At 39.7% G+C, this 25,974-nt stretch overlaps 1 protein-coding gene across 5 annotated transcripts in view; it reads right to left on the reverse strand.

Annotated features, from left to right (window-relative positions):
- ANK3 (ankyrin 3) overlaps positions 1-25,974 on the reverse strand; it is a 524,774-nt gene that overhangs the window by 32,454 nt on the left and 466,346 nt on the right. For 4 of the 5 annotated variants that reach the window (XM_060108675.1, XM_060108669.1, XM_060108681.1 and 1 more), the window contains 9 exons: positions 24,925-25,132; positions 23,552-23,648; positions 22,724-22,952; positions 21,941-22,066; positions 21,061-21,183; positions 19,439-19,520; positions 6,699-6,773; positions 3,235-3,366; positions 2,199-2,342 (listed from right to left, as the gene is read on the reverse strand). In XM_060108675.1, coding sequence (XP_059964658.1) covers positions 2,199-2,342; positions 3,235-3,366; positions 6,699-6,773; positions 19,439-19,520; positions 21,061-21,183; positions 21,941-22,066; positions 22,724-22,952; positions 23,552-23,648; positions 24,925-25,132 — 1,216 coding nt within the window. Of the gene's footprint in view, positions 1-2,198; positions 2,343-3,234; positions 3,367-6,698; positions 6,774-7,403; positions 15,198-19,438; positions 19,521-20,599; positions 20,627-21,060; positions 21,184-21,940; positions 22,067-22,723; positions 22,953-23,551; positions 23,649-24,924; positions 25,133-25,974 lie in introns of all 5 variants that reach the window. The other variant, XM_060108662.1, reaches the window with a different exon arrangement.

A 25,974-nucleotide genomic window follows, 5' to 3' on the forward strand; every position in this document is an offset into this window, starting at 1 on the left:
AAGAGTGATGCTACCCAACTCTTAATTCTTAACTTATTTCACAGGAAATTTACAGCAAAGAAAAATGAATTTAATCTTTGGAAAGAAATGACCATTAGATTTAGAGCAGTAGCACTGGGGAAAAAATCTGAAAAGATGTTAGGAAAAGGATTTAAAAAGCAGATAAAGTAGAAAAGACTCCATGTAAACTCTTCAGGTGTCATAATGTGACAGAGATGAAAGGGTTGTGTACGTATGGAAGTCTTGGTGAACGTGGTGGTAGGGGTCCACTCAGAAGCATGAATCAAATAAAGAGAAAAAAGAAATGATACACAACAGAGACGGGAGGAAAACCATTTACAGAGAGCCCTCTGAATATTCATGACAATGCTATGAAACAACAGAGGTTTACTAACCAGCCTACACAAAGGGGAAGGAGGGAGAAATTCCCTTGTTTTAAACTTTGCTGCGTGGACTAAGGGAGTTATTTTTCTCCTTCAGCAGAGAGAAAAGTCAACAATGGTCTGGTCATGGTGAGGAAAGGAAGTTTCACAAAAGTTCAATGAAGAGGAGAGACCGGAACAAAAAGGCAACCAGGCACACTTTCTGACTTATTGGTCTACAAAACTAAAGCCTAATTTTTCCATTAGTCCAAGATAAATACCAACTTAGCTTTGGTTGTAAATTCAAATCACTATAGGTAAGTGAACATTTTTCTGTTATGGTCACCCATAAACTAGAATGTTGAAAATTTGTCTAAGACTACATGAGGTTTATAATCTGCACAAGTAAAATTTACTTCATAAACATAAATTTCCCTAAGAATTTAAAAAATAGGGAATATAAAATATTAAGATGTAGCAACAAAAAGCCCTTGTGGATTTATTTAATGATACTCTGATTTTAAAATGTTAAATGAAACTTTCAATTCCATTGAATACTTCCATTGCTTTCTGATGATCTTGTTTGTTAAAACTACTTTTCTTAAAAAAGTTTCCCAGTAAAGAATATTAAAATACTCTATAAACTTGGCAAAACCCCCAAATTTGATATAATACTGGTCTATCTTTATCTTGTGCACAAAGAGTTTGGTCATCAATATATGGTCTCACATATAAGACAAGGCCTTGAAGAGAGCTTTTTTCCAGGTTCTGTGGTATTTATAAGCTTAAAAAGAAACCACTTTTGACATTATCACCCACATGTTTATGTTATGGGGATAACAAGGTACACTTTAAATTTTCTGTTGACTTTAGTAAGCAGAAACTTTCTAAGAATTTGAGATGTTTTGTCACATACGCAGAATTATAAGTTATTGATTATTCGTGGTCTAACTTTGCTGTTTAAAAATGGAAAAAAAATCACCATATTTAAAAAAAATTGAAATAGTAGAAAAATATCCCTAGCTCTTCTTCTTGACTCCATAGCATCAACATTTTTATACTCAAAATTCATTATAGGAATAAATTTCCATTTATGAACATCTTGAAAAACATAGAAAGATATTTGTCATACTTTTCTTAATACTTTGTTGAAAAAAGCCCCAATTTACATAATGAAGGAAAAATGACACTATTATCATATAAATTAAGCTAATGTAAAAGAGGAATTATTATGTTATTAGCAACATCTATGCTCATTGAATTAGAGATTATGCTACCTTTTATATACGATGGGTCAAGTAGTGTTTTTCCAAACAAAAAATGGCAGCATATGAAGTTAAAATAATGCTAAATAACTAAAACACCTGTTTGAGTGATACATTGTCTCTTTCAGTACATGCTTAAATACTTGTTCTCAAAACAGTAATTAACCATTTTACTTAACAATTTGTATAACAGCCCACAATTTGGTTTTACCTAAATAGGAATAAAAGAGTTCCCTAGTTTTTTAGGTTAATATAAAAATGGCAAAAGCAAGATATTCTCTAGATATTAAATTTTCTTCCATTTGGTCATATAAAATATTTGAGATACCAACTGTTTCAGTTAACTTATGCCTTTATATACTTCATTATTTGTATTTTATATAACAGAGACATTTATCAAGTTTGTTCTATCAGAGTGTTTGTTTGCAGACCTGGCAGAGAATATGCCGTGAAAATGAGAAATTAAGTCAAGCAAATCATAATTTAGTTGGTTTTACGTGACTGCCTTGTCCTACTGCACTTTCAAATTTTATCAAATGATTAAGTAAATATGAACACTAAATTCAGTTACCATCCACAGGGTCATGGAAAACATTGTTCTCATCTGCAAAACTTCTGGTGCCTGAAATATTTCCATAATCAAATATTGGTCCTTCTAGCAGAGTCACTATATCTATTCGATTAATTTTTGTCAAGACCGCAGTTAAGGCATCAGCTGAAAGAGGAGGAAAAAAAAGGTTGAAAACCCAATTAAATTATTTTCTTCTATGTCATCACAATATCCACACAAAGGCATGGCTCACTTGACCCTCCTAGCGTCTTAATCCCTCCTCACTGCACCTCTGCAATATTCACTATCCAGAGGGCTCAGAAAGCTCGCTGCTCCAGGGAAGATATGTTAGGGTCTTAAGAATCATTTTGTGAAGCTGTGTGTGATGACAGCAACATTCGTTCCATCTCTGTAAGGCGCAGAGCAGATAGGCCTCAAAACAGCGAGACTCCTGTTAGTTATAAGGGGATCTAATAAACACATTCCTCTCCTGTTAGACTATCAAAATAGGTCACCCTTATATTTGATGCTTAGCATTAATGACTTACTAAGGTCAGGCCGACCCAGGCAAACCCCCAGTAACTGATTCCACATCGTTATGGGTTGGCATTTGTCACAGTATAGCACCACTCCCCTACCGCCACCTAAACCACACAAAACCCAGGAATACTGGGGAGTTCTCTGCCATCACAGACCAGGCTGGATAAAATGATTTGATCCTATCCTTTTCTCTCTTACCTCCCTGCACATCCATTTCTGGCCATAGCAGTAACTTCACATTGTTTCCCACCACCGCCCTATGATTGAACAGCTAGAATTATATTTTCATTTTTGATGGTCACAGAGAAAAATGCAAATATAGACAAAATGCAAAAAAAAACCCCTACTACTTGCTTCCTAAAGACAGAAGTTTAGAATATTAGCACAAAATTAAACAAGTATAACTTGAAAAGACTTGCCATTACTTTATGATCACTGTGATTTTATAACAGTAGGCTTATCTGAAATATTAGACATAAGCAATTTTGCAAGTTAAAGTAATATAATTGCAGCATACTTGTAGCATTTTTTCCGTCTCTGGTAACCCATTTTTTTAATAACATGAAGCTTTGAGAAATTAAAGAATTTGGATTTTCCACACGTATTTGATTGATTTCATCCACTGAAAAATTCAGTTCCCTTGCCAGTTCTGTAGAAAAGAAAAGGAGTTACTAAGATTTCATATTGTACTTTTATCACATATATTTCATAAAAGTAATGCTCAACTGCCCCCCCACCAAAAAAAAGGAAAGGATTTTATAGTAAAACCCAAGTACAGCCTTGGGCATTAATCTTTATATACTTGATTTCACAGGAAAATACTGATAATATACAGGTTGTGACTTATCTCTCCTAAGGTAATTCCCTGGTTATAATCAGATTCCCTTTGGAGATTATTTTGTAAAGATTCTTGCTCTGTTCAAAGAGGATGTTGCTAGATTCTTTTAACTCAGCCAAATTATTGTCTGCAATTTGAGCAAACTTCATACAAGATAGGTAGGGATATACAATTCATAAACATGCCACATGAGGAGCCGGTAGGGTTTTCTCTCGGCAACCTTCATGAAGTGGATCTTTTACTCACATAATACTCTATTCTATATGCCTTCAAGTTTCATCAGTGCCACTTGGGAGGTTAAATGATGACTCCAAGCCAGATCATTGTCTATGAAATGCTGTCACTTGTGTAAAAAATAAAAGGGAGATAAGCTTTCTGTCCAGCTAAGTGTATATAACCATACACTCAATCTTATGAATGCAGAGTGTGTCTTTGGAAGGATACATACGATATGCGTAGTTGCCTTGGGAGAGGTAAACTTGGGAGTCAAAGGTGAGAAGGAGACTTACTTTTCACTGTATATTTTTTGCACATTTAAAAGAGATGTCAGGTGCTTATTACCTTAAATGATTATAAAAAGTAAGAAATGTGAAAAAAAATCCATGAAAAAGTAATTGGACGATTCTATCCTGCTTAAGAACCATTTCCAGCAGTTTGGCAAAATGTATTCAGAGGCTTAAAAAAGTCTGTATCCTTTGACCAACTGATTTCACTCCTAGAAATCTATGGTGACAGTACACAGGGTTGTACACAATTATTTACATACACGAATGCTCGCTGTAGGCTTGTACTACTGAAAAATTGAAAACAAAGCATGTGTTGAACAAAAGGAGAGGAGTTAATGTAATGCAGTGGCTGGCAAACTGATCACAGCCCACAGTTAGAAATACATTGTATATCATGGTGCTTATATAAATGAAACCACATCTTTATGGAGCAAAACAACCTTACTATATGTGATAGACAGACATTTTCTTTTCCTTTTAAAAACAAAAACAAAGCATGAATTGATTTCATGACTCACTAGTGCATTGTGACCAACAGCAAAACACCATTGTAAAGTATGGCTATTGGATGTTATTTGTCCATTAAAACCAAGATCAGAAAGTAAATAAAAAAGCAGAAAATTATACTGTGTATATAACACTTTAAAAGCTCTTTTTATTAAAAAAAAAAAAAACCAAAGTACATTAAGTTGCTTGTTAACAGTGGTTCTGAGGGATGGATTTAAATTTTGTTTTTCTAAATGCTAATTTTCCTAATAATCTTCATTGAGCATATAGTAATTTGAATTAGAAAAGTTAATTTTTTTAAGTGCCTTATCTCTTTGTGTTTTAAGGGCAGTAATCCTTCCTGCCCTCATGACCAAACCATATCCTTTGTCTAGAGACTCAGTGAAGAGCAAAGACACATTGTCACTAAGAATTTTACAGTTTTATGACTTTGTCTCGCTATTCTTTTTTTTTTTTTTTTTTTCGGTATGCGGGCCTCTCACTGCCGTGGCCTCCCCCGTTGCGGAGCACAGGCTCCGGACGCGCAGGCCCAGCGGCCATGGCTCACGGGCCCAGCCGCTCCGCGGCATATGGGATCCTCCCAGACCGGGGCACGAACCCATATCCCCTGCATCGGCAGGCGGACTCTCAACCACTGCGCCACCAGGGAGGCCCTGTCTCGCTATTCTTAATGTCACATATTCTCCAAGAGTTTACTCTGACAAACTAAGGGCTGGTTTTGCTTAAAGAAAATAATCTAATAGTTATGGGTAGATAATGCACAAAATCAATATTAGCTCCAGGATATTTTCAGATTACAGTGTCCACTGTTTTAAAATATAACACTATTATTAATTTTATGTTCGAAAATACTTATACATAATGAATCACTGTTAACTCTCAACAGTCTGCAAAGGATTACTCAGACCCACTGCCTCTTCAGAGATCCACTAGGCCAGGTCAGTAGCAGTGTGCCTGAGGGCAGGGCTGGGCGGAAGGAGAGAGGAGGCCTTAATATGCGGAGGGTGGGGAAGGCCTGGGATTCAGGGCATTTGAAGGAAATAAATGTAAATGACCTTTCGTGCCATGGTCTAGTTTCATGTTCTCCATTTTGATAGCCTAGATAATTGTTTCCCTGAGTAGAGAATGTATGTCGCTGATAGTATGATATTTAAAGATGACTTTAAATAGGACAATAATTAACATTTATTTATATTTAACTGTTGTTCTTTGGCTGTGCGTTAAAAAAAATACACTCAACCTATAAAACTTAAAATTTCTCTGATTCATGTGAAGTAGGATTTGGGGGGCCCAGTTAACATCAAAACTACAAAGCAGTATTGTCCAGTTGACACAGAGCCTTATCTTCATCTTTAATGAAGTGAAATCAAGCCAAAAATTCCTCTTCTACACCCTGATTATAAAAAGTTTCATTCGTTTCACAGAGCTCAACTATTTTTGTAAATTGAATAGATTCATTCACCTGTATCCTATTTTTTTCAATTTAAATTCAAAACTTAAGCTTAACTGTCATCCTTTGTTTTCTTGTTTATCGAGTTATTGAACATGATCCTTGATTTCCATTATCAAAATGACATAAGATTTCCTTTTAAATAAATCTTTGAGCATAAAAGTGAGTCCACTTAAGAGTATCAGGTCAATAAGCATGCAAATAATATGTGTATGTCATAAAAATTGTGACAGTGACTCATGAATGATGAAGATTTGTGAAACCTAGGCATGGATTAGTTGAACTATTGCCTAAGAGAGCTGATCTAAGGGCATAAACCATAGTTAAAATTTTTGGATTATTTAAAAACCATAGGCCTTAGTTACGTTTTCCTATATGCCACAAAATAAATTTGCTATTAGGTAAAAGGTTATCCCATATTACCAGAAATGGCATTGTGAAGAAAGTGCTTAAATTTAAGGTAAAATAAGATTTAAATGTCTATTCTTTAGGGTATATGCATAGAAAAGCTTTGAAAAACACAGTATATGGGGTATTATCTATAATTAACTCTGGGTAGATAGAATTACGAGTGATAAACATGTTTTTTACTCATTGCTTTTTTTAAAAAAATAATAAACTGCTTGTGAAAAAGACAAATTAAGAAACTATTTGTTTCGTTCAGGTGTATACACACTTACCTGTCCAACTAAGTCCCAGGTGATCGGCTACTATTGCCATCCTGATATCTGTCCGTTCACATGGACTCTGTGGACCTACGATTTACAATTTCTTAATTAAAATAATCATCAAGAAAGACACGACACTGGAAAATTGCTTTTAGCAGTATTCAGATTTTACAGAGAGACTACTGCTAACACTGTACACTTAAATGTGTCCTAATCACCTACATGAACACTTCTCTTTTCACATGACTCACTTGATTTTCACCTGCATCAGGCCAAATGTCAGACTACATGGATGCTCAATGTAATGGAATTCAACATGCTGACAAGCTAGCTACTTTACGATAGTTACAGAAGTGTCGTGTTGGTGAAAACACCACGATGGCATTTCAACATCTGTGCTTTTACTTTGACAGAATCATATCCATTAGCACACTGAAAAAAAAAAAAAAAGTTGCTCATCTTGAATGACACCGATATCTTCAGCATGCTTCCCTAGCTGTCTACAGTGTCGTTGGGTTAAAAGGAAGAAAGAAGAGTATATAGACAGCACATACAGATGACAATGACAGAATGAGAAACTACGGTTAAGTCACTCCACAGGCAATCACAACAGTTCATGCACTAGGGTCTACGAGTTGGAAAGTGTTTACAAACTATGCTCGTTCTCCAGGATGTGAGCAAAGAGTGCTCGAGAGACCTGACTGCCTTCATTCTCACCAGTCCTCCTACTGCTCCATTTCTCACTGCCGGCCTTTTCACTCTTTGATTTTAAAGGTGCTGCCTCTGTTTTCTTATCTCTAGCAGACTTCGTTGTAACCGAAGGCTGGCCACCCCGGGAAGTCTCGGACAACGACGTGTTTCTTGAGGTACTGTCTTCCTCATCGGACAACTCGGACTGCATCTTTTTGTCTTCTTCAGAGAGGCGGTCCACAAGCTTTAAGGTCTCACCACTAATTCCCTTAAAATATTCAATGGAGTGTTTACAGACTTCCTTAAGCTGACTTTTCCTAACTTTAACTGTGGTGGTGGTGGTGGTGGTGGTGGTGACGGTGGTGACACAGGTGGATCTTACCTTTACTGGCAACTTGGATGGAAGCTGTTTGGCCTTGCCTTTGCCTGGCTGCCCCTGCTTTTGTGCAGCACACGGTTTTCTAACTGAACCTGTGTTTTCCCTGTGTGTATCCTTCACTGGAATTCTGGATTTTACATCTACACGTGAAGAAGCAGTGAGGGTTTTGGTTTTCTCAGATTGACTAACCTGCTTCATTTTACTCACATGGATGTCTGGCCTATGGTCTGGTGGGAAGAGATCTTTTGGTGAAGTGGCCTTTATGGGAAGTTTGGATTTTCGCCTAATCCCTAGCGATTCCTTTGTCTTTTGCTGCTCTCCAAGAACTTTCTGTTTCTCTCTCACACAGTGTCCTTGCAGTACCCCTGTCCTTTTTCCTGATGAGCTTTTCACTGGATTAGCTTTCTCTGTGGTACAAGTGGGTGCAGAATGTTCTGTCAGAACTACATGACTTGTAATGTTATCTGTCTGTATAGTGGAAGAATCCAAATTGTTGTTGTTATTAAAGTTATCTTTTTGAAAATCATGTTTTTCTTGGGGCCTAACGCCCATGTGGCTATCGGCTGTATTTGAAATCACTGTTACAGGTTCATTCTCTAATCCCTGACCACTGGTCATCACAGCTTCTATCTTATCTGTCACTTCTCCAGGGCCTTCTTTCTTCAAGGTCATGGTGGATGCAGAAATTCCCATTTTTATAGGCGTGCGCAACTTGGGGTCAAGTTTAGAGGTGTTAGTGGCCGCTGCTGCTTTCTCCTGGGAGCCACTACTGGATGTGCCTTCCTGACACTCTCCGCTGGTCGGGATGCTGGGGTTAGGTTCCACTGTAGGTGCCTCTACATTTCCCTCTAGATTGGTTTCTACAGGGGTGTCCCCTGCCTGTGGCTGTGGGGTGGCAGTGACTGTACTTTTATCCCCTTCCCCCGGGTCCCCTGACTTCCCTTCAGAAGTATGCTCACCAATCTGGAAAAATTGGAGCCTCTCTTCAACAAAATCCCTCTTGCTCATGTCAATTGCACCACTGCGAGTCATCTCAAACATTTTTCCTTCATGAAATGGGAAGGGGTTAGGCTCACTAGTAGGGGTACTTTCGTCAGTTGGCGTTCGGGCTGGCGTTGTATCAGGGGTGGTGGCTGGAGAGCGGTCTTCCACAGCCAGACCGAATGGCTTAGTTTCATCTTCCCGTGATTTACCGTCATAAACGTCATCATCCCCTCGGTTATTAGACCAGGGGTCAAAATCTAGACCTTTGGTAGCTACTGTCTTAAAAGGAGTGGCAAATTCTTCATCTACTTTGTAACTGAAATAAGTATCCGGAAACACTGATCTGTCCGGATGTCTGCCTTCTAGTGTGAAAAACTGGGCCCCCGACTTCTGATCAGTCTTGGCGGGAGTCTTTTCAGATGAAGAGCTTTTAGAAGGTGGCTTCTCTTCATCTGGCCCCACCCTTCCCTCCTCCTCCTCGATAACTTCCAACTTGCTTTGGCTAAAGGAGCGATCAGCTGGCTTCAGAATGCCCTCCGTGTTCCAGACATCTTTCTTCAGCTCTAGGGTTTGACCTGGGAATTTAGAATCACTCTCTGTCAAGCCGTCATCTTCGTCTTGCAGGTCGTAGCCGTCCAGAGAGTCGATCTCTGTGGCATCTGTGTCGTGAGAAAACTCTGCCGTGGTGGCAATGGAACACTCTGTGATGGACTGGTCATTGTTCCCATTCTGGGCCGTTTCATTCTGAGGTGAATCAAGGCCAAGGCCAAATTCAGTATCTTTTCCAGATCCATTCATGTCTGATTCTTTCTGGGTGGAAGCCTTTTCAGCAGAGGCTTTGGATTTTGTCCCTTCTTTTTGTTCGTCGTCGACCTCCTTTAACTTGAAGGTGTACTTTTTGACCGGGACTGGTTGATAAAGGGATTCGTCATCGCTGGAGTCACTGATGTCCGCCCCAGGAGGAACTGGGGAAGGTGGCTGCACCCTGATGACCGGTTCCGCCAGCCGGTACTTGTTATGCTCGTCTTGCAGACTGACTTCAATCATGTCAACGTCTCTTTCAGGGAGATACGGATGTTTCTTATCGGACTCCATCTGGTCTGCATCCAGCGGTGGAGGAGGGGGAAATTCAATGTAGGCAACTCTGTTAGTTCTGAGTCTTTGGTTAGAGTCTGTGCTCACATGGTTAGGCGTTTGGTGCTCGACGGCTGCCGTCTCCTCCACTGCAGTCTGCTTTAAGGAGGCTGACCGGGCCTGTTCCTCCTCCTCAGATTCCTCCGAAACCTCGGGAATTGGGCTGGGTTTGCCTGGTATATAAGCTATAAGCGAGTCTGGTGTCTTAGATGTAAATTCATAACTCACTTCCTCTGAACTGGGCGTCTCTGGGGTTAAAGGACTTTTCCCAGAGCTGTCTAGAAAGGACACTTGCTCTAGAGTATCATCTTCTGGACTAGCCTGGGGAGAAGAGGGTGGCTTTTGCTGTCTAGTTGTATAAAAGGTCCCCCTGGTCTCTTGTACCGTCTTACATTCCTGACTTACGATTTTTTTTACACCTCCTTGTTGTATCTCCTTTTCATACTGCTTCCCCACCTGTACAAAACTGACATAAACAGGTAAAGTTTTTATCTCTTTCCCTTCCTCCGTCTGGGCCAGTGGTGCAACTTTTTCCAATCCATCAATGGGACTGTGGTCGAATACATCACTAGAGGGCGATTCCTTTCCTGGGCTAAACTCTAGAGAATCAGGAGACTTGGTCGGGGAGAGCTCGGTTTCATCGAGAGGCGGGCATAAGCCTACGTAACTCTGACGTTTGGAAACTTTGCTGATTTCTGAATAGGTAACTTTTTCATCTTCTATGGAATTAAAGTGCTGTGTCTCAACCGTCTCTTTACTCATACTTGATCGGGATAACTTTTGAGATAGTTCATGTTTTGGAAATGTCGACTGCTTGCAAAAGCCATCGGGAATGTCCGAAGACGGCGCCCTCCTTTCCTCCGCAGCCCTGACTGGGATGTGCGACGCTGCCGAGCTCTCACTTCTCCTGGAAGGTTGGTCAGGAGATCCACCTGGATGTTCCCCGTCTTTAACACCGTATTCCCTATATAAGACTTTTTTGGAGGGAGATTTTACAGTCATTTCCTTAATTTCTGAGAGAGAGCCATTTGTCAACAATTTATGTTCTCTCTCAGTCACAGACAAAAATTCATCCCTCTGATCAACAGTTTTACTCTCAGGGTGACCAACATGATTCTCTCTTACATCATGAACAAGTACATGCGAAAGTTTCTCTTTCTGCGACTTATTGTTAGTGGCTCCAGAACTTTCCCACGTTCTAAAGATCTTTTTGTCCCATGGTCCCTTGGTGGCTAATTCTGCGGTTACGTGGCATGCCAAGTCTTTAGCCTGTTGCTCAGAAAAATAGTCAGGCATTGCTTTACTTGACGTTTCAGTTCTCTGTTTTTTCACGTCATCAGAGCCAAAATCAGTTATAACCATTTCATTGCTCTGGGCATGCTCATCTTTAGCTTTGAATACCGTAAGATCTTTCTGCACAGGGACACTTTCATCCAAAGGGTCTATGGCCTTCTGCTGTTTCTCTCTAGCGAACACTTGGTAGACAGGTAGCTTGCTCTCCTGGATTTTTTTAACTGGGATTTTGGATTGGCCATCTGGCCTTCTGTCTTCTTGAGAAACGTCCTTACTTTTGGCCTGCGCACCTTGTTCAAATTTTAATCTAATGGAACTGAGTTTAGATTGTTTGAGCTGAAACCCAGACTGGGGCCCTTCTGATTCTTTGCTCTGTGAACGACTTCCTTTGGCTTCCTCTGTGGACTTGCTATCCTCAGTCTGTTGGGAAGGAACCACCTCCGGGCTGCTGGGCAGACTGGCTGCGTCCTTCTCATCGGCTCTGGGGAAGCCTTGTCTGTCGCAGCCACGCTGCCTCGCCTTGACCCACTCGTCACCGTTTGCCAGCAGTTCTGTCAGCAGTGCTTTCTCAGGGCTGCTACTGGTAGAGCTTTGAGATGAGTATTCTTTGCCATTCCTAGGGTGTGGCTTTTTCTCTGGGGACTGCAGTTCATCATTGAGCTTTTCGGTTCTGTCACGAAAAAACTGTGACACTTCAGTCAGTTTTTCTTCAGCTTCCTTCACGGTCCTGTCCACCCTATCTTCGTACATCAACTTCTCTCTACCTCTGTCTAATCTGTCCTCAGTAAAGCGCATCCACATGGCATGTTTTGGACTACTAACATCGCCAGAATAGTGCAACACTGTCACTTTATCAAAATGCTCATCCTTAGACACTTTACCTACACCATTTTCAGACACATCTTTATAGATTTTGGAGAGAATTTCTTTTTGGGGGGCAGTGACTACTTTTTCTCTGGCCCGCTTATCAGACCCCTGTAACTCTGAGCTAGGGGGTCCCGCATGGTCTGTAACTGATTCCTCGGTATCAGAATGAGACACATCTAGCTTTTCTGACAGAAGCATTTTCTCAGCAAACCTGTAAGATTCCCCTCTTAGTTCTGACAACTCATCGTCATGGTATTCTATTGAGTGCTGACTCCAGAGCTTCAGTGTTTTGTAAGAGTCATCAGATATGAGCTGAGCAGAGCTAGGGCGACTATCTTCTTCTTGGGACACGGGAGTGTTTACTCTGGAAGACTCCAGGTAAGACGGCAACGACTCTTCAGCAGTGAGTTCTTCTTCTTCTTGCTGACCCTGTTCCTCTGAACAAGGAAAAGCATCGTGTTTTTCTGGCAGAAAATCTTTTAGGTTAATATCTCCCCGGGATAAGTCTTTCTGATATACATACATTTCCTTTTCTGGATGCTTTTTGGTTTCTCTAATAATGACTTCAGTGGGCTCAGCTTGGTTACCTTTTTCGATGTGGACTTCTATTATACGCTCCAGTTTGGGTTTCATTTGGTTGTCCTTCTCTGCGTGCTGGGCTGAGGTTTCAGCAGCAGACTTGTGAACGTCTGGGGACACTGCCGACTTATGTTCAAACAGACCTGCCAGCTCTTTGGAAGGGTCTCGCCCGGACTGAAAGGCCTTCATGATGTCGTGGACTGACATGGTTTCTTCAATTCTCTCAGAGGTGCCTTCACTGCCTGGTGGAGAGTGATAAACCATTCTGGTGGTTGTGGTTATATGAGTCTCTTCTTTAACACGCATGCCTTTGCCCAGAACGTGACTGTGGTCGTCTTCCTCGCTACTGGTTTTCATTTGAAACGCTTTGACTTTTTCTTTAATACTAGAAGTGGTAGGCTTTTCCGGTTCCAGTTCCATAAAAGGAGGTGACGGTTTGGGTGACACGGGCTCCTCTGGTTGGGACGGGGGAGCCTCTCCAGCTGAGGGCTCATAGCTTCTGATAACATGAACCACTTCAGTTCTCGTTTCTGTAATGACCGGAGGGATGGGGACTTCATGAAAAAGTGGTTTGGGTCCAGTGCTTTCAGCGCTTTGTGGGGCCGAAGGTGTTTTCTCACTTCTTGTTTCAAAGCCACTGTCAGACAAGGGACTTTTATCTTGGTCATGTTGAGAAAAGTCATCTGGAGACTCTAAAATAGTATCTGTTCCAAAAAAGGAATCGGCCATCTTACATAACTCTTTCTCGGAGGTGGAAGACCTCATGGAGGCTGGAGGCATTTTGAGTTTGTGTTCCTGCAGTGCAATTGCTGGTTTTAAAATTCGTTTCTGTCTCTCTTCACCATCCTTCTTGGCCTCCTCAAACTTGTACTTTAAGTTTGTCAGTGAACTACTCCCGATATCATTTGTTAGGTAATCAATCACTTGGGTCAAGTTATAATCCTTTTCGGAGGCAGCCTTTGCCTTGACTTGCACTCTCTCTGGCGGAGATGGAGAATGGCTCGCAGCAGCCTGTTGTCTTGCCTCTCTTATTTCTTCTGAACTGAATTCTATCCAGTCGTCTTCGGGAGAATGTCCTTTGTCACTCTTTGGTGATTTGGGTGGTCCCTTATCCACACAGACATCCTTTTTAAGGATTTCACTAACTTTCACTAAGTCTTCCTTCACTTTCTCGACAATTTTGAAAGGTTCTTCATCGTCGATTCTCCCTTCTTTGGGGAGTTCAGGTTGGAATGGCTTCTCCTCAGGCACATCTGTTTGGAGTATTGCAGTCATCCGCATTAGGTCCTCCTTCATTTCAGCCACGTCTTTTAGTATCTCCTGACTGGAAGATAGAGAAGGTGGCGTAGACAGCTTAAGGGCAGATGGTGCAAGGAACAAAGATGACTTAACTGGAGATGAAGTTCGATTGAAATGGGGCTGAGAAAGTGTCTCCGTAGTCAATGTTTTAATGGGCGACAGCAAGGCTGCTGCTGATTTTGTAAGTGAATTAGAGTCTGGAAGTTTCTTTAATGCTGGTTCTGGCGAAACATTGACTACAGAGTATACTGGCACTGTTATTATTGATGACGTTACAGATGAGGTAGTTGCAGATATTGACGACCCGAGGGATGTATAGAGTGCACTTGCAGAAGGAGTTCTTAGAGCCTGAAAAGCTGATGGTGCTGGAGAAACATATGACCTGAGTGGGGAAAACGGCATTGCTGTGGTGGTCGGGAACACTTTCTCAACTGCGTCAGCGGCTCCGTTAACCACAGAGCTCACCGAGTTTGTAGCTGTAGCAATTTTTTCCTGTAACGTGGCCGTGGCTCTGCATCCGTTAATTAAAGTTGAAGATGATGGGTATTTCAGAGGGGAAATAGATCCGTTGACTAATGCTACCTCTGCGTGTCCAGGCATCTGTTTCACGGGTGATGAGAGCGAAGAGGCCATCGTACCTTTAGCTGATGGAATGACATCAGCTGTTGATTTAGCTGGGGACACCACTGACATTAAAGGTGAAGATATTAGCGGTGCTGTGGATGTGATCATTGACTTAAATGGCAGACTCGAGGAATACATATTGATGTTTGATTTGGGGGAAGCAGGGGGTGTCATGGTAATGGATGACCTCTCCAAAAGAGATCCTGCTGTAGTCACTGGGGAGGTTCGAGAGGAAAACGTAGAATTGGATGCCAGCCCCTTTAAAGGCGAGGCCTCCGTGACTGTGGGAGCTCTAACCAGGGTACCAGAGGAGACCTGGATATTGTAGGGAGACGGTGACACCACCGTTTTTATTGGCGAAGAAATTGTCCGAAAGGATCTAATTGGAGATGCCACATCACTAATGGATTTAACCGAAGATGTAGTTGATGCGCCTAACGTGGATTTGATTGGAGAAGGAGTCGAAACAGACCATATGGATTTTAATGGAGAAGCTGATGGCGTATTAGAGGAGGAACTTGATAAGGAAGTGAAGCCTGATGTGGCCGGCCCGGGCACTGTCATCGGAGCTGCTGTGTAGGACGGGTATGCTCTTGCAGAAAAGAATGGCTTGTATGAGTAAGTGGTGGGGAGGGATCTCGTTGGTCCTGCGCTCCGTTCAACTGTTTCTTAAATTTTAAAATGAAATCAAACACAAAAATCAACAAAAATGGTTGAGAAACAGAGAGACCAGAGAAAAAAATTGGTCAGTAAACTTTGAAATATTACAAAAGCAAGTACAATTGTTTGCATGATTTAGAATGGAAGAGGCAAAAGGAACAATTAAGAGGGAAAAAAAATTGCTACAGACATAACTAATCCAAAGTTAAAAATAAAACACAGTAAAACACAGAGCAGTGTGAAATGAAAAGACAGAAAAAGCACGTTGCAACCAAATAGGCCAACAGTGAAAAAAACACAAAAAACACAAGGAAACAATGATGAGAAAAATAACCACAATGGAAAAACTATTCCCTTACTTCCTATTGACTTTCTTATGTGCTGGTTTTGAAATATCAGTAGCCGTTCTGTTTTGCCCGTATAGGTACATGTTTGTTTTGTGCAACCATATAACTCTCATTTTAGTAATTTCTAATGTTCCGTCTCCTTGGACCTCTTGGTGATACAGATTGCACCTACTTAGAACCATATCAATGTGCGTAGCTATACGTTAAATGTCTAAAACTCTTATTTTAGAAAACCACTCAAGCCTATTTCATGCAGAATCCAAAATAACTTTTAAGTGACAGGCAACTGATGTGCAAACTGTGAAGCCACTGGATTTTAAATTTGTATCTTCCATGCACAATTCGGTTATGCTTCACACCCGTAAAAAGCCAATAAGAGCAAGAAATTTTCTGAGTCAGAATTTTAAAAGAAAAAAAAACAAAGAAAAGGAATGTTTGCATTTATCTTTTCCATGCAGTATATTCCTTTTGGTGAGGAAAAAAGAAACGTTAACATGAAATGATTTTAGAATGCATGTGTACGCACACACAAAGGGGAAAAAAACTAGAAATATGGTTCATGGTTACCATAAGCAAGCAAAGCAACTGAAAACATTTTCTCATGCGCAATATATCATGGCAAACGAGCCAAAGAAGTAGTACAATTTTTATGCCATATTATGCACAATGTGTAAACTTTAAAAATACTTTCACAAGAGTATTTAGAAAGAAGAGTACACTTTTTCCATGAGATGCGAAGTCTTGGTACCTTTTGAGATTTTTTTTTTTTTTTTTTGGCTGCCCCTCACAACTTGTGGGATCTTAGTTCCCTGACCAGGGATCAAACTCGTGCCCCCTGAAGTGGAAGTGCGGAGTCTTTTAACCACAGGACCACCAGGGAAGTCCCCTTTTGAGATTTTTTTAGGGAAATATTTAATACTGCATATGAAAAATCCATCTGCAACTAAATATATCCATGTCTGGTGTTGTCTTCATTATGGATAAAAGCACATAGTTTATCTCAGATATTTTTCATAATCCATTTACTTCTAATTCTCAAAAGGTATCACGGGGGAAATCTTAAAAGCAGTCATATTTTTAACACCCCGTATTTAACTCTCTACAGTAGGATACAGTATATATCCGTGTATATATTTTATCGATAGCAAAGGGACCAATTCTGGTGCCTTCCCAGAATATTCATGGGACTCATGGATACCCCGAACACTGGTGCAACCATGAGGCAGACCTACCACCAGGAAGGATGGATTTAGTACCAGCATTCTTCTGGCAACGGGATAAGAAACATACGAATGAGGTAAGCACCCTCGCTGGGGGAGAGCAAGCACACACTGAGTCCTCTCTACTTCTACAGTTCTAGGAAACAAACTGAGCTGGTCACAGAGGTTCGGAATGCCTGCCAAGGGCTAACGTTCTATGTCAAAGTTGAGTACAGTTTCGCTTCCAGAAAGCATTGGTGTTCAGAATAAGAGTGAAACTCGAAGAGGAAATGAGAATCTGCTTCATCTTTACGCTCTTCATGCTGTGCTCGTGCCATTGCTACAATCCAGTCCTTGGATTAACAGCGACTCCCACAAGGGTGAAGATTTTCATTCCTGGTGTACATTTAAATTCAAACATTCAGAACATATCCTTTTCTAGGCTTACATATTATTCTAAAGAAAAGTGGAAGAACTAAGGAAAAAACTCACCCATTCATTACCCCTCCTAGTCACAATTCTCAATATTGGCTTAATTTTGGAAACACCACACTGCAAATGGAAGGTTTGGGAATTCCTTCAATTCAGTGATTTGGGCTCCGTTTAATGGCTCAAGAGAACTTATTTTTTTAACTACCAGAAACTGGCAAAGCATCTCTCCTTTACCACTGAAGTCTGGCTTCACCAAGCAGAGCAGTCTTCTGAACCACATCTAGGGTTTTATACTTTGCACAAAGCAACCAATTTACTGATTAGTTACATATTTTATGCTTTAATGATACATATTTTGTGATACCCTTTATAACAAAGGGAATTCTGGGTGTCAGGCACTGAATTACAGCAGCATCTTTTTTCTGGAGGGGGGCGTTGGAAAGGAGAGGGTAGTGCAGGAAAAGCTGCCTTCACTTGGAGTTCTAATACCAATTCAGGGGCCATAAGATTTCCTTCATTTTTCTTTTAGTCCTTTCTTAGTTCTTCCCATTCTTCTGTCCACCATTATGCTCCCTCTTGTAAAACAGAGAGAAAAGTACCCTCTTCCTTCTATCAAAAGTCAAGGAAGACAAACTACATTTACCTTAACTGAAGCTAACCAAGAAGTAGCAACCCTTTCAGAGGTGGGAAAAATTCAATTGACTCAGCACACACACCTGACCTTAGAACTCATATATTCCCCAAATAAATACCTTAGGGACCAAAATCGGATAGCAGCTTGCCTGCCCAGAGGTACCCCAACCTCAAGTAGCTGGTCCATGGAGACTGTCCAAAGCTTAAGGCTATTGCCTGGGAGTCCCAAGCATCTACACCATGAGAGCCTTAGCTTTGGGGCAAAAGAGTATCCCAAGGAAAACTTCCACCTAGGAGATTCAGTTGTATTGAAAAACCATCTAGTTACATACACACATACCTTCCCTGCTTTGTAGCATAATGAGAGTTAATTTCAGCTCTTATGGTTTTGGAAAGATTTAGACATTTATGCTAGAGGAAAAAAAGAGATCTGGAAGAACATTCAAGAGAGTGGTTGGGTTTCCTTTCTCTTATGCTCCCCATTTTGTGTCTGAATATAAAAGCTTCCCTAGTATGTACTCCAGGAGCTAGACTGCAGAAGATTATGCTAAGACCACCTGAGCGAAGTAGTAGAGTAGTTTCCTGCTGCACATTTAATATGCTATGTTGGCCCACAGAAACAAGAATTCAGGAAAGATGGGAAAAACCAGAGTTGTGGTTCTTACTGGTAAATTTCCAATCCTCCCTGAATTCAAGTAACTGTGAGTAATGGGAAGCAGCTAGAAATGATTCACTCATTTAAAAATAATTTTTGTATAAATCCTCCTCTGATGGTTCAAGTGGCACCATGCTACATCAGTCAAACACAGTGCTGCTCTCAGCACTCTTAGTTCCTGTTGGTGGAGAGGGTTATCTTGAAGGCAGTGATCACCAGAGGTGATAAACATAAGGATGAGGGAAACATAGGGAAGGGGGAGGGAGACAGAGAGAACGAACGAATATGACTGAATGAACCTATGCCTTGATACTTGCAAGCCAGTTAACAATGGACCAAAACAATCACTGAGAGAAGAAAAGGGTTTAACCTGTGTAGTGAAGGCCAGCCTTAGAACTGATATTTAATAAAGAGCAGAGGGAAGGGGAGAGAGAGGGAGGGAGGGAGGGAGGAAACAGAAATCAGGAAACAAGTGCTACCCCAAGAAGGTAGGAAAATATAATTCTTGCCCACTGGGACAAAAAGGAATCAGGACTAAGATATAATGACCTACCTATATTAAGAAAAATGAGATGACCAGAGTTACTTTATCATCCTTTTTACCGTCCCACATGTATGAAAGTAAATAGTTTCTCTTTTGAGCACAGATTTAAAGCAACCTTGGTACAACATCATCTCCTAACACAGTTAACTACCAAGGTGAAATCAAGGTTTTCAAATTCAAGGGATAGATGTTTCTAATTTTTTAAAAAAGCTACTGGCTTAAAAAAACTTTTAAAGCTACGATCTGGGGGTGTTTGTACCTCACATCTCCAACTATACACAATATATTACTTAGATGTCGTGATAAAGTTTTCCCGCAGGCAATTTTCTTCTGCCGTTGGGTTTTCACATGACCCCAAAATTCAGTTAGTATAGAAAAAATGTCTCTTCTTATAAAAATCCACATAGATTAGTAAGTGTGTTAGGAAACTCACTCATTCCAGGCTCAGTCAAGTAGCTGTAGCGCTTACGTAAAGCCAACGATGCAAAGCTCTGTCGTCTATCCATTTTCTCGGTCTGGAAAAGAAAAAGAAGAGGAAGATTATGTTCCACTTCCTTGTGACATTTTCATCACTTTGAAACATTCTGTAGAATGGCATGTTGATATCTTGTTTATCCTTATTTTTCTTCTTACGGATTTTCCTCAGGGAAATGCTAATTTCCTACTGTGATTCTACAACCCCACCCCAATTCTTAGCCAAATAACCATCATTTCGCAAAATATAAGAGCACCAACACAGCAGACTACAGGGAACTACAAATAAAAGACAAGCATTACAGAGACTTCTGATGCTGAGCAGTAAATTTTCCCAAATTTGTTTGTATTGAAAGCACATATATCATGATGTACACTCACTCGTTGTGAGTACATTCAAGGAAGAAAGGCACACAAAGTTTATTATTACGATTACTGCTGTTGTTTCTATATGTTAATAGGCATAAAATGTAGACAAGGAGATTAAAAAGAGGTTAATGGTTTTACTGAAGTAATGTTACTGAGTCTTAAGGCTACTGATTCTGTTTATTATTACTGAGGTGTGAGTTTTAAAAATCCAGTGATCTGATAACTTGGAGAAATACTAGGAGATAACTTATAAGAAAAAATTTATTTAAAACTTAATTGAACAATTATACTCTTAAAAAATGGCCAAGATAAATTTCTTTAAATAGACTATCAAATATTTGTCAGTAGCCACTGAGCGCATATTTTATAGTACATAAAACGTGTAAAATGTCATATATTACCATCATCTTTGACTTAAAAGTTATAACAGTGGATACTAGGTGAAAATGTGCACAAATGTATATTTATCCATGCCAATCTATCACATTTAAAAAATGCTTAAAGAACTTTAGTTCCTCTTTTTAAGTCATTAGCTGGATTTTAATTCTATTGATTGTACTAAAGTACTCTTCTGTACATGTGGAAGAGTAAATTATTCTTTAAGAAAACATATGTATCCTTTACCTCATTTAAGCTAAGATCTGCAAAAATGTAATACATTTCCCACACTTCAGCCCTCTGCAACTTCTTTTATACAGATTCCATTTCTATTCTATCTCTAAAAGAGTAAAAGCAGAAGTGTTCATATTACCTCATCCTCTTGATCTGACTCTGTCTCCTTTTGGTTCCAAGATGCATTGCAGAGACAAGGAATATTATAATGGACAGCAGGGAAAAGAATATCAGGATATGAAAAGGACTGAGTAGGGAGCACAAAATGCAAGCTGCTGTAGAAAGCAAAGCAAACCAAAAGAAGCCAACAAAACATATCAAAGCTATACATTCATGGCAAATTAATGTGTGACATTATTTGAAAACAAAAAAATCTATGAACTACCAGCAGAAGCAGAAGCAATAAACAGAGGACTCCATCGTACAAACCATAAGAATCTGACACCACAGTCACAAGACTCAGTCAGTCTACACAAAGAGACTAATAAAACTTGAGTTTCAAGAGCTTCAATCATGTTACAAAGCATTCCTTAATTGCATACCAAGGGCCCACTTCTTCAAGGCCAGGGAAAGTTAAAATAAACCAGTATTAAAAGATACCTTTTTATGTGCAGGCAGAGTGATGTTTAAGTTGCAAACAGCTGTTTGAGGCAGTCCTTTTGTTGTCTTTGGTTCTTTCAGAAAAGACAGACGACCACAGGGCTCTTGGCTGGTGTCTCTAATCTAGAAGAATTTAGGTAGTTGACAGTTACAGAAAGAGACTTTTCTGAGGATTCCCATCTGCACAAGAGTTAAGCATGTTTGTTTTATGGAGCCCTTTGAGAACCAGGAATAGTAAAGGGAAAAGGTGATAACGATTACATGTCAGCCGACATAGTCACATTTAAACTTGGCAAGATTTAGAATGCCCAATTCCTAGTCTAAACACAGGAGTGTTAGGTCTGCTGGTCTCATCCTGACAATCCAGTGTATAGTCTGAGTTATATGTATTTTCTTCCTGTCTAATAATTACTTTTTTTCAAAGCCTCAGTTTTAGCAACCATAACAGCAGCAAATAGTAATAACAATAAAACAATTCTCCTGTGTCCTTTGGTTCTCTGAGGAGGAAGATGGTCTCTCCAGAATGTCCCCGGGTTCCACCAGAAATAAAGATGAAACTTGAACATTCAGTTTGGATTTCATCCATTATTTGATTACTGAGCATTCCAGATATGATGCATTTTGTTATTCTAGATTGCTTGGTCTTACAAACATTTGCCTAAATATAAATGATCATTTAGCTGTTTAAAAGGTAGAGACTCTTTTTACTCTTTCCTGGCTCAAAAGTACACTCAGGTAGAACTAGGATGAAAATCTGACTTTGTTCCTATGAATTTAAGTTTGGTGGGATATATCCAACTGAATACGTCATTAGAATCTTTTTTATTCTTTAAGAGCATTTAAAAAAAAATCCACAGAGTCTCTCTTGAAGGTGATTTACCTTGATGGAAAATGGCAGTCTATTTTCTTTGAAAGCATAAAAGTTAAAAACAAGTTGCTGTCCTCCTTTGGTAAGTGCGGCCAGGTTTCCATAACAATCAACATAAATAGGCTTTCCTTCCAGAACCTTTTGGAGTAAAAGAAATACATAATTTAATGTTAAATGGAAAGAATTCTGAGATTTTAAATCATATAACCTTAAAAGACCGACATGTTTCTATGTCACATTTGTCTTGTCATTGGGAAATTACTTCTGGTGGTGCTATTTGCCACAAAAATAACTCTATCGGTTCACAATTAGTAACTGCGATTGGAAACTGTAACGTGGACATGTACAAGACAGAATTATAGATTTATTTCTATTCTACCAAATATAAATATAGATTTATTTCTATTCTACCAACTTTAAACATAGTTGAGAAAGTACCTGATATCAACCACTTATCCATAGAGTTTGAAAGTTTTTTTGGACTCTTAGATACTTATCCAGTGATTGAAAAAGGAAAATCATGGTGATGTGTCTAGACAGTGAATGTGAAAATAACTCAAGTAGCCACAGGAAAATCACGACCATGACCTAGATTCATTGGTACTACATTTTAACCAACTAAGATAACCTCGAAGACATTTAAAATAATTTGAGAGTGAATCTGTATCACATTTTAAAACAAAAACTAAAATCAATAATGTATTTGATATTTATAGTACATGCTGTATTATGACCTCAAAATAAAACTCAATGTCTGGAGAATGTAACTGAATGCACTTGCTGTAAACAAGGTACCTCAATATCTTTGCTTCTTGCAACTTCCTCAAAATTCTCTTGCTGCTCTAAAGTTTTGTCCACTTTATCATCTGTCATGCAGAAACATCGCAGAGAGGATTCTACAGGATCATTCATTTTGGCAAAAACAACAAACTTGGCCATATATGGAACACATATTAATTCTCTGTACAGTTGTGTGGCTAACCCCACAGTTTCTAAAACTTGATGGCAGTCTGCAAGCCAAAATCTGAGGGAGACAAAAACAAAATATCAAAAGTATAAAAATAAGGAGATTTCAAAGCCAAATCTTAAAAAGATTCACCATTAAAACAATTAAGAGTATATAAAGGAACTAAACCAAAATATTAACTTGTTCATTTGAACAAACAGCAAAGATATTTACTCTGTTTATCAAATACAGAAACCCTACATTTATTATGCTTTTGCTAAGAAAATACTAAGGATTTTTCTCCTCTATTTTCTTTTCCATAAAATTCTTTTTCCCCTCTTACACATACCCATGACAAGCCTTCCTTTCTACTCCTGCTTCAGAGTTTATTACTTCACCATTGGAAGGAACAAGAATTTTATGGGGGAAAATGGGAGAGAAAGGAAGATCCTATCCGTTTTTATGGATTGCTAAGAAGCAAGTTTACCACCTTACAGCTCCCTGTGAGAACCGGATAAGATGACATCCAAGTGAATTTAAAATTTCTGAGTTAGGCCCAACTTCACCATCAGCATTTTACAGAACAATCATACTGGTATTGAGCACAACAATTTTTACTTTCCAAAAGGTAATAAAAATAATTCCTAGTACTTTTTGGAATCCTTTTGTTTCCATACCTGGCTGAAACATTGGTTGTAAAAGAGACACAATCCTTTATAAACGTCAAAGGAGTAGTTCCTGTGATGTCTTCCCACTGAGCAGGCGATGTGCCCCCTAAGAGAACAACACCAGATATGTGACTTTATTATAGGAGATGCTCCTTGTAAAATTTTTAACGTCATCCTGTTCTTTCTGTATAGCCAGTAACTCGCAAAACTTCAGCACTTTCATTAATGACACGTACGAAAGATAGTTCTCCTCTCTACTCTCCTTTCATACTTTTACCAGCCTATAGTGACCTCCTTGTAAGATAATACTAGGTTAGGAAAAAAATTACCTTTCTGTTTGTCTGGATACTAATGAATGGCTTCAACTTGGGGCACACAAGTTTAAGCCATTCATTTTAAGCCACAATTTACATGTGCAAAGATTTGTTGCAGATAGTATAATTCTTTTTTTATTTTTTATTTTCTTTAATTTTATTATTATTATTTTTTGCTGTACGCAGGCCTCTCACTGTTGTGGTCTCTCCCATTGCGGAGCACAGGCTCCGGGCGCACAGGCTCAGCGGCCATGGCTCACGGGCCCAGCCGCTCTGCGGCATGTGGGATCTTCCCGGACCGGGGCATGAACCTGTGTCCCCTGCATTGGCAGGCGGACTCTCAACCACTGCACCACGAGGGAAGCCCATTCTTTTATTTTTTAAAAAAGTCAAGAACTATCAGGAAAGTTAAGATGAAAGTCATTTTGTACTTCCTGAATCATTTAATTTTCCAGGCTAAAAGGGGAACCAGCCGTTAAAATTACTCTTCAGAAAAAACAAACAAACAGGAAAACCTATCTTTAAGTTATAAACTCATGTTAGGTTAATCAAATGATGAATTAGCTCTGGATTCCGGGTGCTTATCACAAAATGTGTTCACCTAAGTCCTGCATATTTAGTCTATTGGATTACACTTGTGAATAAAGTAGGTGAGAAGAATCATATACTCACTTGGCTCTTCCCTACTCCTGGTGCTCTGTGGGAGCCTCTGTTTCCCCCAAAGTCCATCCAATTTCCTATAGCCTAAAAGGTGTTGCTAGTCACTGAGAGATTACCTAGATGCTTCAGTAGATTCAATAATACCTCAATCACCTTAAAAAAGCACTACTATTAACACTAAACTTAATAGGAAAAATGATACCACTGAAAAATGTCATGCTATCAGCATCTTAAAGAAATAATTACAGGGATAATAGAGATGAGGTGATGGACAAGTAAAATGTTTTATTCTTTTTTTTTCCTACTCTTATAATGTTGGCAGGGATGTTCAAAGGTTTTCCATCTTTGTACAGAATCATTGTGAAAGCTATAGCATTAATAGCAAAAACAGCAACAACTTAACCAAACCTGTAATGCTACAGAGAAGGCGCAGATTGGGTGTGGTGTCTCCCTTGTACCCGTTGGAGACACCTTCTCCAGAGGCCGGGGGCACTGGAATGGTCATTGTGATAGGTTTATGGAATTTCCTTCTTCTTGGTTCCACAGTGACAATTGGGCTAAATGTTGCTTTGTTTCCAAGGATCTTTTTCACAGTTTCATCTGGAACAGGCTGGGCCTAGAGACAAGAGAAAGGACCTTAAATGAAAGTGGACATTTTTCACTTATCAGCAAGTTGACTTTTTAACTGAGGAGAAAAAAACCAAAAACAACCGCCAAAAAAATGTCTTTCTTCTGCTGTTAACATTCTTGTGTATGCCTTCTGATGGCCACATGTATGGGTTTCTGGTAGTTATACATCTAAGAGCCAAATTGCTATTTGGTACACATACGACCACCATTATGGCATAATTGCCAAAATGTTTTCCAAAATGCTGGTTGCGGTACCAGTTTTTATTCTCACCAGCAGGTGTGAGTGTCCTAGTTGTTCTGCGTATTTGCCAACACTTGGTATTGTCAGTCTTTTATTATGTTAGATATTTTATTGAGTCACGTTTAACATTTTAATATGTTTATCGGTATTTGGAAATGGAAGAGAACATAACTTTCCAGAAATTTTTTTTTTTTTTTTTTTTTTTTTTTGCTGTACGCGGGCCTCTCACTGCTGTGGCCTCTCCCGTTGCAGAGCACAGGCTCCGGACACACAGGCCCCGCGGCCATGGCTCGCGGGCCCAGCCGCTCCGCGGCATGTGGGATCCTCCGGGATCGGGGCACGAACCCGTGTCCCCTGCATCGGCAGGCGGACTCTCAACCACTGCGCCACCAGGGAGGCCCCAATTTTGTTATTTTAAAGAAATCTTATTAAAAATTTTATGGGGCCAAAAAAAAGTCTTTCTTTTTCATCCTTTCTCACTATTTCAGGAAGGCATAAACCAAAAACAAAAACAACCTAACACTGTAGCAGGACCTACAGCTAGAGTACGTCCCCAGTAGAACACAGACGGCATGGGCTTGCATGAA

Source organism: Mesoplodon densirostris, chromosome 1, assembly GCF_025265405.1.
Source record: "Mesoplodon densirostris isolate mMesDen1 chromosome 1, mMesDen1 primary haplotype, whole genome shotgun sequence".
Taxonomy (NCBI): Eukaryota; Metazoa; Chordata; class Mammalia; order Artiodactyla; family Ziphiidae; genus Mesoplodon; species Mesoplodon densirostris.